Source organism: Pyxicephalus adspersus, chromosome 6 (genome assembly GCF_032062135.1).
Source record: "Pyxicephalus adspersus chromosome 6, UCB_Pads_2.0, whole genome shotgun sequence".
NCBI lineage: Eukaryota > Metazoa > Chordata > Amphibia > Anura > Pyxicephalidae > Pyxicephalus > Pyxicephalus adspersus.
In genome coordinates, this window is record NC_092863.1 from 34063579 (window position 1) to 34083753 (window position 20175).

The 20175-nt window shown below is 37.1% G+C and overlaps 1 protein-coding gene and 1 long non-coding RNA gene across 3 annotated transcripts in view; one reads left to right on the top strand and one right to left on the bottom strand.

Moving 5' to 3' along the window:
* LOC140333491 (uncharacterized) overlaps positions 1-20175 on the top strand; it is a 127921-nt gene that overhangs the window by 75179 nt on the left and 32567 nt on the right. The gene's annotated exons all lie outside the window — the stretch shown is intronic.
* Positions 1918-20175, bottom strand: part of NFATC4 (nuclear factor of activated T cells 4) — a 37560-nt gene continuing 19302 nt past the window's right edge. For both annotated transcript variants that reach the window (XM_072415152.1, XM_072415151.1), the window contains 8 exons: positions 18992-19154; positions 13752-13951; positions 11887-12059; positions 8815-8955; positions 8393-8448; positions 7146-7272; positions 5039-6199; positions 1918-4277 (listed from right to left, as the gene is read on the bottom strand). In XM_072415152.1, coding sequence (XP_072271253.1) covers positions 4222-4277; positions 5039-6199; positions 7146-7272; positions 8393-8448; positions 8815-8955; positions 11887-12059; positions 13752-13951; positions 18992-19154 — 2077 coding nt within the window. In that variant the 3' untranslated portion in view covers positions 1918-4221. The remainder of the gene's footprint in view (positions 4278-5038; positions 6200-7145; positions 7273-8392; positions 8449-8814; positions 8956-11886; positions 12060-13751; positions 13952-18991; positions 19155-20175) is intronic.

Here is a 20175-nt window from a genome sequence, read left to right on the forward strand (position 1 = left end):
ATACGGTATATATATATATATGTATTAGAAGAACTAATGCCTGACATTAAAATGTGCTGTAGAACATGTTTGCATGCTGTTGTGGACAGGTATTTGGCCTATATGGTCTGCATCTTCAGTTTCCTCCAAGGCCAATAGTAGTTACCCGGTAAAGTTAGTTTGCCAATAAAATATATAATTTTACATCAACACTTTTTGTAATACCTGAAAATTTGTCATGGTATGGGGGACATTCATAGATTTTCTAATTATTTTACAATATGTAAAGTACAGCAGAATAAAGTAGACTCTATAGCTGAAGAAGGCAGAAAACCTGTGGGGGAATGTGTTACCAATGAGTCTTTGGGAAACCTAGGAAGCCAGTGGTCGATTCACTCGTCCAATAATACAATATTGATGTTTTACTGTGATTTGGGAATGTTAGAAAAAAAAATTAACTGTGCCAACCATATTTACAACTGAGAAAACCAGCACTTGCCATTTTCTATTTTTTTCTCTGCCAGGTGTAGCCCAGCTCATGCTTGTAACATGACAGAATGCAAAAAACAGAAAATGTACTTGTTGTCATACATCCAGTATGATAATAAGTTAGATTTACACTACTGAGTTGTAGTAACACAAAGCAATGGATACATTCTGTATAACCTCCTAATGAACCTATAATTTTTTCTTGCATATACTGGTGCATTAGGCAGCCCATGAAAATGAACAGGTAACACTAACACAACACATGCTAATGTATAATACTAATGAATTGCACACATTAAATGGACCCTTACAGGATGGAAAGAGCGCCTTACCTCCATACACAGTAACATGTGCTTCAATTATTTATGAACTTAGCCCAATACACTTTGCCAGTGCAAGTTTCATTGCATGGTAATCTATTACTATACATTGTGGTGCACTGATTTGTGTGTGTTGCCAGCCTATTTATTTAAATAGACTGCCTTAATGAAAAGCACAATAATACAACTCTGAACAAGCGTTAAGGCCCCTACAGCCTATTAACCTCTATATGGTCAGGTTCTGCACTTGTGAGAATCATAACCTTAGGGCAGCCTAACCATTAGAAGGTGCTGCCTATGTACCTTAAGTAACTGTTATTATACATTATACATTTTTGCCGGTGCAACACAGCACTGCACAAATATGTGTTGTCATTCTCTGCTGTGAACTGGCAGCTACTGTTCTGTTAATTGGAGTGCTATTGACAATGATTGGTATTACAATATACCAAGGTGATTGTTGGAATGTTTGCTAAAACAAACGGGGCTCTATTTATAAATTAGGAAATCTGACATTCCCATTAAAATTACCTGGTAGGAATCTATTACTTCCATTGGAACACATGGACCTGGAAGATTTCAATGAAGGAATTCACTGTAAGGTCTATGACAAAGTCTAGGAGGCTCCCTCAGGAAGTATTATCAGCAATTACTATAGATTTCCTAAAGAAAAAGCTGGATGGCTTTCTAGAAGCACAGAATATAACTGGGTATTAGTTCTAAAGTAAAGATACAGAGGCTGTTGATCCAGGGAACATCTGATTGCCTCACGGATCTGAAATATTTTTTTCCCTGTTGGGGCAAATCTGACCAGGGATTTCTTGTTTTGCCTTCCTCTGGATCAACTATAGGGTTTTTATCTGGAGTACATTTATTTTTGTTGAACTTGGTCTTTTTTCAACCTGACTGAGGTAACTATGAATGCCTGATCCCTTGTCTTATAAATAGAGCCCATGAATGTGATTAGGCTTTATGTGTGCTTGATTTAGCATATCATCTAAATCACATAATAGTATGTCACATGTACATTGAAATGTTGTGTGTATAGTATATAGGTACACAATTCCAACTACTAAATGGTAGAATTAGTAAATGCATTAAAAACACAATCAATAAAAGACAATACAAAAAGGATCAATCTTTTTAATAGACTGATAGCAAAATACAAACTTACCAAATTGCCAGAATGGCATATATAAAAATAATAGATACATAAATATAGATAATCTTTCGTTGGGAAGGAGATACAGAAGATCTGTTATCTGTATAACTTAGTGCTACACTGGGCAAGACAAGCAAATTTGGAGTTATATGTATTACATAGGAGAGAATTGTAGTAGCACAGTGCTGAAATACTTGAAGGGCCTCTATAACTAAACCTTTGTATCCCAGACACCATGGTTTGTTTTTTTCAAAATTCAGCAGAGCAAAATAAATACAAGGTAGTGTCATTGGGTCTCTGTTTTCACATAGTTTACATAGCAAATTATTCTGTTTTTGTAAAGGAAAGCTGCATCAGTTTCACCATCTCTAAAGTAACACTGTATTTTAACTTTTGAAATATGAAATAACTTTTTCATACCTTGTGGGCATGAATAAGTGCAAAGCTTGTACTTTCGGTTTTGTGTTTGGCCACACCTTCCACAGCAGGAAATATTGCAAAAGCAGCTTTACCGGTTTTGCTCTTCAATGGGATTCCCATAAAATCAGTATGCTATAGTATATGGAGAAAGGGATGAATACAGACAAATACGGGATGATTTATTTTAAAAGAAAAATGAGGAAGTTGTGCCCAAAAAAAGACAGGCTAGGGTAAAAAAATGGACCTGTGACCTATAATGCCTATGGTCTCTGTGCAGCTAATTTTTCCCCCACTACTAACTGGCCATGCCTTCAGATAGCTGTATAAAAGACATACAGACAGAGAAAGCAATGGGTGTGATTAAACTGAAAATATACAGGTAATTGGATTTTGGTACAGTTGTTTTAGACTAAGGAGCAGATATTCTACTGTTTGTGTGTTTCCTGTGGATGCTCTAGTTTACTTTCAAAACATACTCCACCATACTATACCATAGCTAGTCCTAGGATACAAATCAGAAAGAAACTGAGCTATCAAATTAATTCATGCTATGGAAACTGTAAAAAGGCAACCTAATGTGCTACAGTAGCATGGGAAGGACATAACCGTGGATTTAGCTTGGCAGAGCTAAAATATGTAGTGCACTACTAATATGGGTATTACAATGACAAAGCAAGGTTTTTCATGGGTTTCAAACAAGGCGAGACTGCACAGTATATTCCAGTCTCCTGTATTATGAATAACACATCTAACGAAAAAATGAGCAACTTAAAAAAGTAAAATGCAATCTAATCCAATGAGTATTACACTGGCCCTTCGCAATAGTTACCTGAGAAAAATAATCTGACATCCAACACTGAGGGTGTACATAGGAAAGGCAGAGCCATTACATATTATCTTATATCGCCAACAACCGGCCTGTTCCTTGATTTCCCTGCTAAAGGAGCACTGGTCTTATAGGAGGACAGATATAGCATGTAGTTATGTACAATGTTTAGTGGTTATTAACAAGAAGTCACTGTGATTTGGCTGTAATTTTTCTTTACTGAACTACCAAGTTTAAATCTGATGAAAAAAGAGGTAACACCACCATGAAAAAAATATTTCATTCACAGAAAGACCATCAAATGGTTGACTTGCTGGATGACCATGAATTGCCTACCTAGGGTTTGGTAAAATACCATTGGCCAGTGTTCCATGTAACACACATATGGTACGATAGAAGCGTGTCTTGTCAGGGTATAGTAGAAAACTCAAGGAAGAATTGTCTGCTACAGTAAATACAGTTCTTCCTGCATGCATCTTCTTGAATAAGGCCACGTCATGGTATAACGTGATCAGATAATCTGATCCATGTGTTATGATATAGACTTGGAGGTTTTCATATTTCTAGTCCCACTATGATTAGAAGATAGAACCAGATCCTAAAACATCAGGTGCTCTCAAATATTGCATCCACTGTCATTGATAAATGGCAACATTGATTTAATAAAAGACATCGAAAAGTAAAACCAAAGCCCTATTGAAAAATGTTTAGTAGGACTGAAGAGTGGGGGTTCACTCGTTATATACAAAAGACTGTGTGACAGTCACATTATACATACTACATGAACAAATATAATGCTTTATGCTACAGAAAAGCTGAACATGTGAAGATTCCAAAAATAAGGCAGTAACATATCCCGCTGGTAGTCATCTACTCTCAGTAGCTTGTTTATACTCCTGAAAAAAATGTAGATGTTCTGCTGCTGCACAATTATCCAAAGCTTGCTCTGGATGCATTTGCTGCTGAAATGTGTTTTTTTCTGGGTTGGTTAGAGACGGCTGTTTTTCTTGATCAGATGCCATGTTTTAATTCTGACGCGGCTCTGGAAAACGATGTAGGTCTTGACCTATGAATTCACTTACTGCAGTGGAAAGAAAGAAAGTAAGTTGCAGCATGGAAGTAATTTCCTGTGGCAAAGACATTCTGGGGAAGCTGGTGTCACTGAAATTAATAACACTATACGGATATGCAAGTCATGAATTCTACACATCTATATTTGATATGTTATGGTCATACGGTATAAAGGACAGGCTACATAATGTCATATTAGTATGGCAAATGCAAATCGTATATAAAATTATTTTTATATAAAAAACATTGCGTTTAGAACGGCATTTTTTCTAGTAGAAAATAAAGGGGATTCATTCTATGGTTTGGTACAAATCATAAGGATTATATATGTTTCAATATTATGTCAAGAGTATAATGTCAGACAAAAGTTATCCATGTTTTAATACATAATTCTTTTGTCACTCAAATTGCAGTAAATTTCGATAATGACATATTGGGCCAAAACTCAAAAAGATTTTTCAGAATTCCTTCTGAAAAATACCAGTGTGCTTTCTTGCTTTATTCTCAATTTATCTATAGTATAATAAAGATTACTGTGCTGCTCATTGTTCTCTTTGCTGGAGAGGAAGTTGTACTTGAAGACCAGCAGTACAATTCTGCTTTATTTACTATGTTGATCTGTGCTTCTTTTCCACCTCTCCTGCTGATTCTTTATCATTACACAACTTGCCATCAAATCTAAAAGTTTTATTTGTTTAGACTCTTAGACTATTTGCAAACATTTTCTACAGTACATTTTATAAGTCACTTTGTATTCTAGGAGTATTTTACCTTCTTCCAGTGTGATCCCCTGGATTGGAATAGGGTGGAAAGGGCTTTCAAACCCTTGACTTTCCTTTCCCAAATCTCTTCCTTCGTTACTGGAAGAATTTGCATATTCTTCAGATTGTTCCTGGTAACGGGAATCTTTCTCAGTCTGATCTGAGGACATGCCCATTGAAATATCAGATAATCCCTTTTGACTAGAAAGTGCAGCACTAGGAATACCTGGGGAAGAAGGTGAAGATAAGGAAGCAGAATGTGTAGAAGGGCAAAGGTTGGTGAGTTGGCTGCTGCAGTTGGTCAAGTTTTGGTAAGGGGTAGAGAATGTTTGTGGCATGTTATTTTCTTTGGGGACAGACAAACTGGAAGATTGTACAGAAAATTCTGAATGACTAACAGATCCATCTTCTGGTTTTGAGTTTAATGCTTGTGCTGGATTGGCCGGATGATTGGATATTGAGTTTGTAGTGAAGTGTTGATTGTTAGTGCATGACTCTGTTCTGCCCATTTCTGGAGATGTAGAAGAATGTTTAGCTTGCATTGTATCTAAAGACCTACTTTCACCTAATGTGGTATATGTGGGTGGCGCACACGCTGGGTAGGGCTGATAATCTGGGACAAAATGATGTACATTTGTTTCAAAATCTAGACTTGGTAAAAGAGAGGAAGAAGAGTAGTTCTGATGTGCACCTCTCTCCTCCATTTTATTGGGTGAACTTAAATGGGACAGCAAGGATCCACTAAATGTGGTTGAACATGAAGATTGAGAGGAGCAGGGCTGTGGGGACCAGGGAACTGGACTTGGGGGAAGGGGAGAGCCGGTGTTTGAATGAAAGGGCAAAGTCAGTGAAACATCACTATTATTCTCTTGGTAGGAGATAGGACATTTCAACTCAGGAGCTAGTGGCGGATTAAAGTAACACCCCAAAAATGAACTACTTCCTACACTGCAGTCAGGTGTATCTGGAAACATTTTTTCCTGATGAGGAGAGAGATAATAAGGAGACACTTCCATGGGAGTTTCAGATAAGCTTGGAGGTAGAGGGGGGACAAAAGAAGCAGACAAGTCCATCTGCGCTGGATCCAAAGGGATATGACAAGGAGGTGGGAGAGGTGCAGAAGGAAACCTATGTAAAGCCATCTCAGGTAAGGGTTCCTCTTTAAAAATGACTGCAAATATTGAGAAAAAAAAAACAAGAAAGAAAAAAAGAAAAGAGAATAGGAAAGAACATGTTAAACAGATACAATAAAAGCAATATGTAAAGCATGTGTTCAAAAATAGTTTCTGCACATTTTAAATACAAGAATCTAATATGATAATTTATTCTTCGGGCATGGCATTCCTTTCCTGTCTCATTACTTAGTGATTAAAAATCACTTGCCAAGGCTAATTCCCTAACAACTATAGAGATAAAGCCAACCTAAAACAATGAGTAGAAAATAACATTTTTAACATCTTTACACATATTAAAATGCAAACCAACCATTTTATCTCTATCCAAGCCACCTAACTGCATATCAAATCTTACAAATGCTGAAGTATGCAGCTACTACTAGGTACAAGAATCTGTGTATACAAAAGTGCCAAAAGTGCTGCCACTGATATTCATTTACATATAGAAAATGAATGATCTCTTTTTTTAAAATGACATTACAATGGTATTCAGTGTGTCTGTACAGTAGACATTAAAAATGCTTTTCCCAATAAAAACCCCTTCACTGTCAATGGGAGGAAGGAACGTTTTTTCTCCATAGCTTACATTTGCAAATCAATATTGCCAAAATAAGGCTCAGTTTGTTCTCGAAAAATAATTTATGTACTATTTTGTTATCCTTTGCAATGACAAAGTTGTCCCATAGTGGAAATTAAAAAATTCTCTGGGCCCTAAGGGATATTCTGGTATGAGAACTGAAATGGGTAATTGGGAATCTATGTCATGGCTACTTTTCTTGTGGGGAAAATAACCACCCTGAAGAATGAGATTCAAGCACCATGACCAATCATACAGCAGCACATTAGCCAAGCATTTTTAAAACAAAAATAGACCACTTTGTGATCAATAAATATGAACAAGAACCCCAACAGTTTTCACCAGTTGACTTTTGAGGCACTCACTTGGTAGGTACCGGAAACTTTGCATAGGGCTTCTTTTCCTTCGCCCATTAGAAATATAGAAGAAGACCTGTAGGGGGCGTGTTATCTCCTTATTACAATACTCTGGGACTTGCACAGACAGCAGGGACTGAAAAATGGAAAACATAGTAATAAATATTTTTGTTTTATATCTGTAGAAATTTATTAATAAAACTGTGAGCAGTATAGTGTTTTTTCACCACTAGCTGGCAGCATTGGAGCACAGAGATGACCTGTAAAGTATACCTGTCATAACAAAAATACCAAAGCTGCAGTTCCTGACCTCCTTCCTAAAATACTAGGTGTCTGCTTGTTGTTCTGACCCACTGGCTTCAGTTGTTTGTAGGTCCCTGACCCTAAATAGGAAAATGCTAATCAAGTAGCTGAGAAAAAGTTACAAATGGTTATTTAGATACTTTTTCACAGTCAGGGGTACATTCCAGGAAATGAATAGAGGATTTACAGGCTATGACACATATGAAAGTATTCAACCTGCTCATGTAATCCATGTATTGATGCTACATGATTGGTCCTGATTTATTAAAACTCTCTAAAGCTACGTACACACTTCCAATTATTATCGTTGGTAAACGAACGACGAACGATCCTGCACGATATCTGCGAACGATCGTATAGCACCGATCCTGTACATACAGATAACGACACAATCGTTCGTAGATATTGTACACACAATAGATGCGATCGTTTGAACGATACAGGAAGTTACGTGCACCGCAGGAACGTTCGTTCATCACGCATGCTCAGACCATGGACGATCAATGAACGATCGTGCACACGAACGATGGTCAACGATCGTCGTCCAATCCGATCCGCCGGTCTGGTCGTTCATTTCCAACGACTTTCCTCGTTCGTCGGCGTCGTTGGTTACTTTTTTTACGAACGATTTTTGCCCAATCGATCGTTCGTCGTTCATTTTGAACGATAAAAATTGGAAGTGTGTACGCAGCTTAACGCTGGAGACGATACACTCATCAGTGAAACTGGGTGACCCAGCAAACCTGGAATGGATTTTTTCAAAGTTATTTGCTAGCAAATATTGTAAATCCTGGACTAGATCCATTCGAGGTTTGCTGGATCACCCAGCATCACTGATGAGAGTGTATCCTCTCCAGCCTTGGAGAACTTTTTTAAATCAGGTTCATTATAAGAAGCATGCCGAGGGTACCCTGAATAATATTTTGTCAAAATGGAAAAGGTGCACATCATACCTCATTACTTTTTAATCTGTTTACTTTTGCTTCCTCTTCCCATTGCAGTTTTCCATCTGTTGGGAGCAAAGAAATTTAAATTATAATGATAATATACTATCTTTAGGGATTTTATGCAGAACTTTCTATATAAAACTTCATTTCAGGTCATGTCCATAAAGGAGCTTATAGTCTTACATATCAAATACATGCAAATATTTGGGCCACTTCCATGCAAAATATTTATTTACCTCTGAGGGGAAGCTTGAAGTCAAATTCCATTTTTAAGACTTGGGCCATAACACTAGGAGGGCAACCATGCAAACTAGTGGACAACCTACAATGGTGGAATCCAGGTTATCTGGGTCCTGGGTGCCTGTGCAGTAAAACTAAAGGTTTTGTTGTTGCTCCTTTATTGGGGATAGAGTTAATTTATAGCTCACCTGGGCCCTTCTCAAGAAAGATCACTTTTGAATCTGAAAGAAAGTTGGAACCACACAGGAGCAACTCTTCCCGACCATTCACTGAACAGGCGCTGAGACTGTAGTTTTCCACCTGAGGGAGCTCTTGTGCTGAACGTTGAGCTAAATGAACCCGAGAAAAACAGGCCTAGGTTTATAAAAGGCCACATAGACTGTGGTACTGTTATGTTGACACCTACTTTATTTCATATTACACCTTTTTTTCCTCTAGTTGAGTTCTCAATGTGAAATGACCTAAAGTGTTTGGTGCATTGTAACTATGTGTGCTTACGTTGTAAAATGGGAAACCTAGGAATAAGTTTATTTGCTTTTAAGACTCTTTCCTAGTGGTAAAGATGGGAACTTCGGTCTGTGAAAACAGAATATAGTCAAAAAAGATATAGCGTGAATCTTTCAAGGACTCTTCATGGTTCTTTCTCGCATTCCCTAAACCTACCAGAAAAATATTCCAAACCCATCCTTAAACCGTGTGTTAGGCACCATGCTCTGCCTAAAACAAACTTTTTGCCACTTTACCCCATTGTCACCCCATTGTCTTAATGGCTCCTTAGCAAAAATCCCAGGGCTTCCCGGTACAGGGAAATATGTGGCATGGCCTTTTCTTCCCACAGGCCTTTGGGCCTTTGGCAACTATTTACCAGACCTTTGTGACTTGTAAGTCATAGCGTTCTAGATATCGTTGCCAATTGATGCTAATATATTGACAAGCTGCTGGAGACCGAAATACAGAGGGGTCATACTGACAAATATGTTTAATCCCTGGAGAGTGTCTAGTGGAGGATAGGGGTGTGTGCCCAGTAACCACTCCACTACCGTTTTGTGGTTGGTGCACCATATTGATGACAGAGCTAGGGAAACATGAAATTACCAGATGGTGCCTAACACAGGGTGGTCGGTAGCTTTGGAATCCTTTACCAGTTTGTGTGAACGTTCACTGGGTCATTAGCTATAAATGTGTTGATATTTTAAGGATTTTTTTCTGCTGACAACCACCCCAGTACTTCTCCTGGGGATGCAGGAAGGATACGACATTTTCATTTCTCTTTTCTGTTCTATAGTAAGGTATAGTCCTAGCACTACTTACAATCATTTTACAAGTTCCTCTTAGGTACTTTAAAATAGTGTTTTCCCTGAAATTATATGGTACTTCGTGTTGGCAATTTGTATATATATATATATATATATATATATATATATATATATAACACTATTTCATTGTGTCATAGTCATTCTACAACTGATTTTATTAGTTCTGCAAAGTGTTGGAATGCCTGGCTGGATGTATTTGGGATGTGATGTATTACATGCATTGTGTCTGCAGGAGTATATTACACTTAAGGGAGTACAAACACTGCATAGTATGTTTACTACCATAAGCTCTTTCCTATAAGTCACCTCTGTAGTAACATGTATGTAAACTGAAACCTTTCTAAGTCTGAAGAACCTTTGAAATAATTTTAAGGTTTAAAGAACCTATGAAAAATAACATATAACACCTAAATTTAAGACCAATGAAAATGCCCCCCACAGTGGCTGCTAGAATAACATCTTTATAGAGAGCTAAAACATACAGCTTGCTCTAACAACTGGAGTTGGCCCTAGAACTATACAGACATCATCAAATGGGCCAATCAGCTACAGTTTGAGGAACGCTTAGCAACCTCCTTAGGAACCCTCCATGAGGGCGGCTGGTGTAATGTATAGAGAAAAGCTTGCAAATATATGGCAAATATTGACACGAGTATGCGTCTTGTGAAAGGGACCATGCACATCCCTCCAATGTTGGCGTATTTACATTGATGACTCCACCTTTACATAAAAGGTATTGAATTTTATCTTGAGAAGTGTTGACGACCTTACAATTCACTACCACATATGCACATTAGTAGTAGGTGAGCAACAGCAAAACTGAACTAACAATACAGAAATGTGTACATGACATTTATGACTACTACCACTCAATCATCCTGCCATGCAGTGACTATTTGCCTTAGATACTGATTAGTCAATGGTAGCCAGGGACCTGTGACCAGTTGTCAGGTTATTTCTTTTAACACAATGTGTAGAATTTTGACAGCTGTTCTTAGAGTCAGTGCACATTATCATTTCCAGTACTTAGCTAATAAATTTAAATAGCACTTAATATATATTGACGCTTTAAAATAGTTTGTTTGGACCCCTAATGTTTTAATTTTTAGAGCCCAAAAAATCTGTCAGACATCAAGCAGCTATTTATTTTAGAAGAAAGTCAGCATAATAAGGCCGACACATTTCAGTACAGATCTCTCCTTTATAACATAGTATGCAGTGTATACATAGTATGCATAATGTTTCTTTTCATAAAGATCATTTTTACTGTTAGATTGTAAGCTCTTCTGGGCAGGGTCATCTCCTCCTCCTTTGTCACTGTCGGTATCTGTCATTTGCAAACCCTATTTAATGTACAGCGCTGCATAATATGTTGGCTCTATATAAATACTGTTTAATGTTATTAATATTAATAATAATAATAATAGTATTAATAATAATAAAACTTTAGTTATTATAAACAGCTCCACAGTTCCCCATACAGAAAAGATTCCATATCTGGAATGCCCAGTGATTGTGAACATGGTTCTGCTATACCTATAATGCAGCATAGGGGAATATACAGTATAAACAACATGATAAAGACATTTTTGGGATGTTTTAAATTCCACAAACCACATAGCAGAAAATTTGATCGACTAGTACAAAATGTACTATTTGAACATCAGATTCAAATATTCCCAAACCCTGAGGTGACTAACTTATAGCTCTGTTTATCTTTGCTTGGAAATAGTACTCTTTAATTATAGGAATCATTAAACATTCTGTATTGTGTTTATGTAAACATTAGGCTTTCACTAAACACTAATAAAGGGCTTGTGGTCTTTTGAACATTTACAGATTGCTAATATAGGCCCTGACTGTAAAACTGGGCTGGTTGTGGCTTCTGGGAATACTGGCAAGTATAAACGTGCAATAAGAGACATTTCCTTTAGTTTTACTTACAACATTCTATAGGTATAGACGCCACTTGCAGAGAGACACCTTTCCCGCCTCCCTGTGGAATGTGCACACGAAACACAAGTCGAACACGTGTGTTCTTTCGGCCAATGTCTGTCTCACCCTTTCGGAGCTCAATGTCTGAATTTCGAAGTTTTAGAATTCCGGCGCAGTCTATACTGGAACATAGACATATTTACTAGTTATTTACTGCATAACTTCATATTTATAGAAAGCGATTGTAATGGTTCATATAGCAACCTCACATCTCTTTTATTGGTTGTAATGTAAATTACAAGGAGTTCTTTGAAAAAAATGTTCATTCTAAGATTACTAATATTGTTAGAGATCGGTAATCACTATGGTAAAGCCATGGCTGCTGAGAAATACAGATATGTCATCCACAGGTGCCCAGTCCCCAAACCGATATCCCTTCCTCCCAAATACTAGAGTAATTTTTGCGCTAAAAAGAGAAAATCACAGTTTTAATGTTTGAAACCCTAACCTTAAAACAGGAGGGAATCTCTACAAAGTGATCCAAGTCTTCCTAGGGGTTTCCCAAAGAAGTGTCCATATTGGAATATTACTCCTTTGTTCCTGTTCTGGTGAAAAATAAAAGTTTGGATTTTCCCTCATTTTCACTCTCTGTTATAATAGTTATCAGGAAAAATATAAAGGGTTATAATTCCTAAATAAGACACAGATAGCAAAAAAATATCTGGTAGGGTTTAACCCCTTACTGCTTTATTTAAATCTACTGCCTTTAGATACAAAATCTGCTTTTACTTTATTAGGAACTACACCATTCACATCACCATACTACCAAAGGTTCAAGAAAGGCATCTGACCATCCAAAACTTACATGGGCATGAAACCAAGAGTTTTTAAACTCTTTAACCTCCCTAGCGGTAACCCCGAGAGTGACTTGGGGTAGAAAACAGTTGCTAAAAGTGGTAACCCTGAGTCACACTCCGAGTTGGAACACCTATGGAAGGTTAGTAAATACAGCTTTACCTGATCCGCTGGAGTCCCGCGCCATCCAGCGCCGCAATCTCCGTCTTCTTTCTTCTTCCTGCTTCTGCATCCAATGAGTCACCGGGGGAGTTCCCGGTTACGTCAGTGCGTGTGTACGTCCCGGCCAGGTGGGGCGGGAAATTCAAAATCCATTTGTATTGCATTCAATACAAAGTAACTATTGAATGCAATACATTGGATTATTATGTGCAAAAGCAGTACATTGTTTTCAAGAACATTTATTTTACAGTATATATATTAGTATGAGTATATTATGTATGTTTTTTTTTAAGTTAAAAAAAATTACTTATTTTTTTTACATATATAGATTTTTTAGTTTATTCATTTTATTGTTTTTAAATGATTTTGTGTTTCAAACTGTATTATACTCATACTAATATATTATACTGTAAAATACATTTTCATGAAAAACAATGTACCGCTTTTAGACATATAAAACCGGAAAGAAATGTACCGCTAGGGAGGTTAATATAAAATTAGCTATAAAACACAAGCCATACAGGGATTTTCTGGAGGTTGGTGCAGCTTTTCTTCAGTATTTCCCAAATCTACATAAATATAGCTGGAAACCCAACCAACATAATTTGCACAGCCAATATTGTAAACAGATATTGCTGCATAATCAAATGAGAAAAAGTGGTAACCTGATATAAGACTACCCTTCATTCTGCATCCTGCTTCCAGTAGTCAAGGCTTCCTTTTCCCATAGAATAAGGGCCCTCCATTAGGGTTATTCTGATTCATATTTAGCTAAGGTTGTGCTGATTTGCTATAATAAGCCACCAGTAAAAATATCGGTTTTTAATGGTACTATTGTAGTTTGTCATGCATCTTACTTGGCACACATGTTGTTTTCAGGCAGAAGAGACATCTCGAAAACTTTGGTGCTTCCTACAAGAGCTTCATAGCTAGGTGTAGCCACCATTTTTCCTGTAATGCGATGAACCTGGTAAAAGGCGTGAGGTCTTAAGTTGCGCTCATCTGCTGTTCCAATAAACATCTGGAGGGTCAATGGCTTCTCGTTGTATCCTATAAGCTGCCAGAAACCAAACAGAACAACATTTTTCACATGTAGGTAAACTTTTTAATGATAGAATCTTTAAGTATGTAAAATAACAAAAAAAAAAAACACAGAATTCCCAGGCTCATATTAATTTTCTTTTTTCTTTAGATGTTCAGAGGCACAGATGTTTATTTCTGTTTAACTTCATAACTGCTGCGTAAAGTGGAAATACAACCTTGTTTTCCTGCAAAATTTCATATGCAGACTAACACAAATGCAGGAATGTGGTCATCACATAAAAAAGTGGTAGAAAAGATCCCATCAGCTAATCTTTCCTAGCGGTTAGCATTGATGTCTTGCAGAACTGGAGCTTTACGATTGATTCCAAAAAGGCTGCTGTCTGTGTGGACTTTGTATACGTTCCATGTGTTCATGTGGGTTTCCTTTGGGTACTTTGGTTTCCTCCAGAAATCCAAAACATGCTGGTAGGTTAATGGGCTTCTCACCAAACTGGCCTTGAAGTGCATGTTTTTCTATCTGTGGCAGGAAAATTGGATGGCAAACTCCACTGGGATGGAGGCACACGTGAATAAATATACATTCTCAGGTTTTGTTCGGTGTTGCATAATATGTTCATGCTATGTAACTAAAGGAAAATTGTTAAAGTAAAACACCAGACGTGCATTTAAGTTAAAACACATATATACGCAACTGGTTTACCTGTCAGAAGTCAGATTGTGAAATATACTTTGGCATAGCTAAATGTTTAATGTATATGTATTTCAAGTGTGTATTTAACTGCGTGCCAAACTGATCCAAAGCAAAAAGCTACAAGTCTAGTCTTAATGCTTAACTCACAATTTTCCGTCAGTCCTGCAGAGTTTCTCAGTCTCCATCTGTAATGAAATTGCTTACCTTGATTTATAGTACACTGTGAGCATTTCATAGTATGCATTAGAAGATGCGGCAAATCAGATGAAGCCTTATTTATTGGCTGGTAGGTCTATAACATTATTTATCTCCCCAGCCTTACTGTCTCTGGCCCACCAATTGGATTGTGCTTTGAATGTAGGGCTGGTTTTAGGAATGGGGCAATCTGCCCAGGACCCCACCTTGTCCCGGGAACCAACTTACAGAATGGGCAAAGGCCAGGGAACTGCAGTGCTGTGCATTTAGGCCTCCATTTTATATTTGTCCATGGTCCCATTGGGTCTAAAACCAACTCAGTTTCATTCATAGTAAATTGTGATATTTGCAAAATTTCAAGACTCAAACCACTTCTTGCATCAAGTAGCACACAGAAAAGTTTTCTTGTTTAAAAATGAAATTTACATTAAAAAAGGGAATGGAGGAACCAGGGAAGGCAACATATAAGCAGAATACATTTCAGATTTGAATAGTATAACTGCCTGACTGCCAAAAGATTTATATTTGATCATCATCTTTCCGTAATACTAAAAGTTTAAGCTGGAGCGCCCCTAAGGAATGACAATTACTGCTCTGCCAACCTTATGCCTAAAACTCTTAGTGTTGTGTATAATATCAGAGCTAAAAGTGTTACCAGACAAAACAAGCAGACCTAGATATTGGAGAATTATAAATATGTAATAGGTAAGTCTGCATTTTAATTATTTTTAGGGCAACTGATTGAAAAATGTTTCTATACCAGGTAGCAAGAAATCTAAAATGATCGTCAGCTTTGCTGTGTTATTACTTGATTCCAACTCATCAGCTCTGTATAGCAATGTGTGAACAGGGACACTTCTCTGTAACAGGCATAGGGTATAGATAAAAGGCTTGACGATTATAAAAATTGTACATTGGCCCTATTATGACTGGTTCTCTAAGATAAACCTCTTCATTACTCCTTCCAAAAGTCCATTGGAAAGTATGCTAAATATCATTACCCTTTATCCCCCTGAGTTAATCAGTCTGTATGAAAAAACAGCAACCTATCTGACTCAGAATAAATATTAATCATACCCATGCTTACAGACAAACAATAGGACTGAAGCAATCAGCTATAGGATGATGTATAGATAGAAAATCATCACATAATCTAAAAGAAATATAAAATATTTAAATTAAAATACTTAATAATGATCCAACTAATTATGACACAGTAATTAGTTCTTGGGTAAGGCCCCCTCCCTCAATGTCATTGTTTGTATCTGTCTGTGTAATATGTTGATGCTATATACAGTTTTTTTTTATTAATAATAATATGAGTAATTGATATATGTTTGAAAACCAGGTACAATGTCACTTCCAAGATAAATTAAAGTAAAAGAAATAAAGAAAGAAAATGTGTACTGAGAAAGCTAAGGTAACTCTCATTGGTGATCTGTATAAAAATGCTAGTTGCCTGGCATTCTCCAGCTTTAGCATAAGTACGCAGATAGAGTAATGTCAGTACTCTTAATTTTGTTTTTTTACAAATCAATGACTCAGAATGTGTTGGCATCAGCACAAAGCCAGATAACTTGAATTTCCAATAGAAAAATTCAGGTTCCCCTAAATGTTATGATTCATAGGTCATTTTTTAAATGCCATGACTTCTTTTGCTGCAGGAAACCAGGGCATTGAAAATTTGTTTTAGCTAACATACATTATACTCATATGGAAATATTATCCCAAGTCCAGATCTGATTTTAGAGAAATATTCTACTTTTACCGCTTTTCCCCCCCTCTAAACCAGACCAACCACCTAGATTTAAAATAAAAGGGTTAAATTAATTAAGTAAAAATATATAATAATATAGACTGTAAACAGCACATTTACTGTAGGCAGCCATGGCTGACATTTGTTTTTGAAATCACTTGTTTCTTTTCCCTTCTTACCTTTTGTTTTGCATATTCAAAGGCTTTTATACTTGAAATCACTAATCCAGAACACAAAGCTGCAAATTTATTCTGATTTCTATTCTGCTGTGTGCTCATTTTTGGTTGGAAACTCAGAAGCCAGAGACAGAAAGTAAGATTTTCAGTTTAGTCATGGTGGCCTAGTTAATTCAGACTACTACTCTCACGTGATTTAGCTTTATTATAGTTCATCAGCAGATATGCACAAAGCTACAAAGAATCTGATCAGATCTGTCCAGAAGACTCCACCCTTCTGTGTGTGTGGACAGGTATGAAGTATAATAGTGACTAATAATACTCTGTATCATTCAAACACTAATGTGAATTTTATCCTGTGCGTGAGATCTTTTGATGTTAGGAGTTTCCATAAACAGGCAGCTGATGATTTACTAAAATAAGTAATATTCTTAGTAGGCAGCTCCAGGCACATTTATGTATTTTGTCATCCTAATATGATTGGATGTTTGAAGCAAAGAGAGACAAAGGTGAAATTATTTCTTCTAGTAAACCAACACTGGGAAATGTACAGATAGAGGAAGGCACAGAACATAAGTAAGATCCTTAAGCCTAAGGAAGAGAGCCAGCGTGGGAAAACTGAAAGAACAGGAAAACAGCTGGGAAATATCTTGTCACCCAAGGAGCTGTACACAGCTACAGCCTGTCCCCTACCCACAGTACAAACTAAGCCTTCTGGATATGTGACATAACTTTACTTCTAAGGAAATGTATAATACTTTGGTACATATTTTCTTTCTTCATCATCAGGAAAATATATATATATTAATTCCCGGTCTAGGCAGTGGGTAGAGATTCAGACCTTTTTTCCCACATGGTTTTCAGGTTCTCCTTTGTTGTAAAAGGTCTGTTATGTACAAAACTCAACAGCTCAAGATGATATATATATATATATATATATATATACACAAACACACAATATCAAGTAGTGACTCTCATAATGCAGTGGCTCTCATGGTATCTCTTTGAGCATCATTTTTGTGCATAGGTGCCAGGTAATAACAACTGATTTGCTTTTACCTGCCCTTATAGCTCCATACTCCTACTCTTACACTATGACACAGTCATCTGGATCTCCTAGCAGGGGCAGCAGGGCAGGAACTGAGGCACAGGCCAACGGAGAAAGCCTGAATGCTACCTTTTTTACTGCAAGGAACTTCCAGCTGGATTTATTTGAGTCTAACAAGTTTTCTTTATAGCGGAACTAATCTTACCTTCTCCTGCTCCTTTGGCAGCACCAACATCTTCACCTGGTTCTTTTCCAGGTTCAGAGTATTTGGTTGGCTAGGCCAGCATGGTATGCCAGGAGTTTACAGAGAAGAGTGTTATCAGACAGGTAAGTTGGTTTTATTTACATATCCTGTTCCTTCTATAATAAAACCCTACCAGCTGACAATTTTTTTTAGTTTATTGTACTTATTACATTTTTCATTTAAAGTTAACTTTTAATCTGCTAATATTTTGCCTTTACACCCTCATAAAAATGCCAATTACATACCTAATTTTTTTATCCAGTGATATCATCCCTAAGTTTCTGAAGTGTTCTGTACAAGAAAGCAGGAAGCTGTGGTCACCCCCACATGTGATGTTAAGCCTCCATGACGGCAATAGCTGAAATCCAATGAATTGAAAGGATGGGTCAGAGACAGTCTAGTATGGGAGGAAAGATTATGCTAGATGTCCATCAGCCTGGAAAATAAGTGGGCTCTATTTGCTGTGCTGCAGCTTCTAATCCACACTGTTAGAATAAGCAATTTCATAAAAGAGAGGAGACTTTACAAATGTGCAAGGTGGAGATGACATTCTTCTTTACCATCAGGCAGTATATATTGCTATCTTTTTTTGCATCTGAATTCTTTGAGCGGTACTGGATTGTTTAAAAAGTTTGTGCTCTTTGCCTAACATTATATTTATGTAATGTACCTTGTTTGCTTTATAATGTCTATGATACAGTATTCACTGAAATTGAGGAAGAATGGAGGAAATGGTTTCAATATTTCGTGTGCCATGAAGCATGACACAGCTCCATTATGCAACATATAGTAAATGCATACTTTTAAAACCACTGACTTCGAAATTTAACATAGCTTTGCAAAATATATACACTCTGACATATGTACACATATTTCTGACAATTTTCACATCAGAATATAACATTATTTAAATAGCCATACAAAAACAGCTTGTAACATTTACCTTGACAACAGGATGTCCCCCGGGTGAAGCTTTCACTGCCCCTCTGCTCCCTTCAGTTTCATAATGGGCCCGGTGATGAGTTCTTGGTTGTACTTCTATTCTCAATTCCAAACCCTCAAACTGGCTGGGCAGTGGCCAGTCCAGAGGTGGTAAAGAGGATGACCTGAAAAGGGGCCATATGATCATTCACTGGTAATTATATGGCACATGACAAACCAAGTACTATACATACAAAGAAATGCCAATAATGTTCACTGGCTGCAAGACAGAACCTAAAACAAATATTTTTAAAAAGTTAGGGCTTTTTTTTAGTAAAGGGTGGCAACTCGTACAGTGGATGTATAAGCACACACTCCTGATGATATCACATAATGATAGGAGGCAGAAAGTGGGGAAAAGAAAAGATTGGGGACATTCATAGGGACAACATTATCATTGGCATACACATTTATGTTAAAGAATGGCTGAAAGGTACTATAGATTTTGGCATTCAAACTAGTAATGACAATGCCCTCTGCAACATAGTGCTGTTCATATTTTAATAACCATATAAACAAACCCAAAAATCACATGTTGCATTACAAATGATCCCAAGTAGGCATAGGGTTGGCTTTGGCTGCTTTTAGGAGAACACAAGCTGTAAGACTTTGTATACCTTTGTTTTGTGATGCATGCGGAAAGTATTTATCTACTTTTAAATTAAAGTTCATATGGGCTTTAAAGCCCACCCCCAACCAACTATACTCAACATTGTTGACTTACAGCCAGCCATTGAATTCACTGCCAGGTGCCAGTGTTCAGGGCCAGCAATTTGCTAATAGGTTATGGAGCTGCATTGTGGGAGGAAGTCACATACTCCAAACCCCAGAAACACAACTTTTTCAACTTCAAAACATGTTACCAGCGCTAGCACACATCTTCCAATCATGTCAGGACCCTTATCAGTCTTACTGGGCTAAATAACCTAAGAGTAACACATGCATTTTTTTAGAGAAAATTAAACTCAAAAATGTATTCAGTGCTAATCATGTGACCAAAACCCTAGGCATTTGATCACATGATCTGCTCTGAATTAGAGGCAATCTGAACTCTGATGCCTTGGTTTGTGATCATAGTATCAACACTAGAAGGAAAGGGGACAAGTAAAAAGGGAAAAGGGAAAAATAAGTGTTTCAGCACTTCTG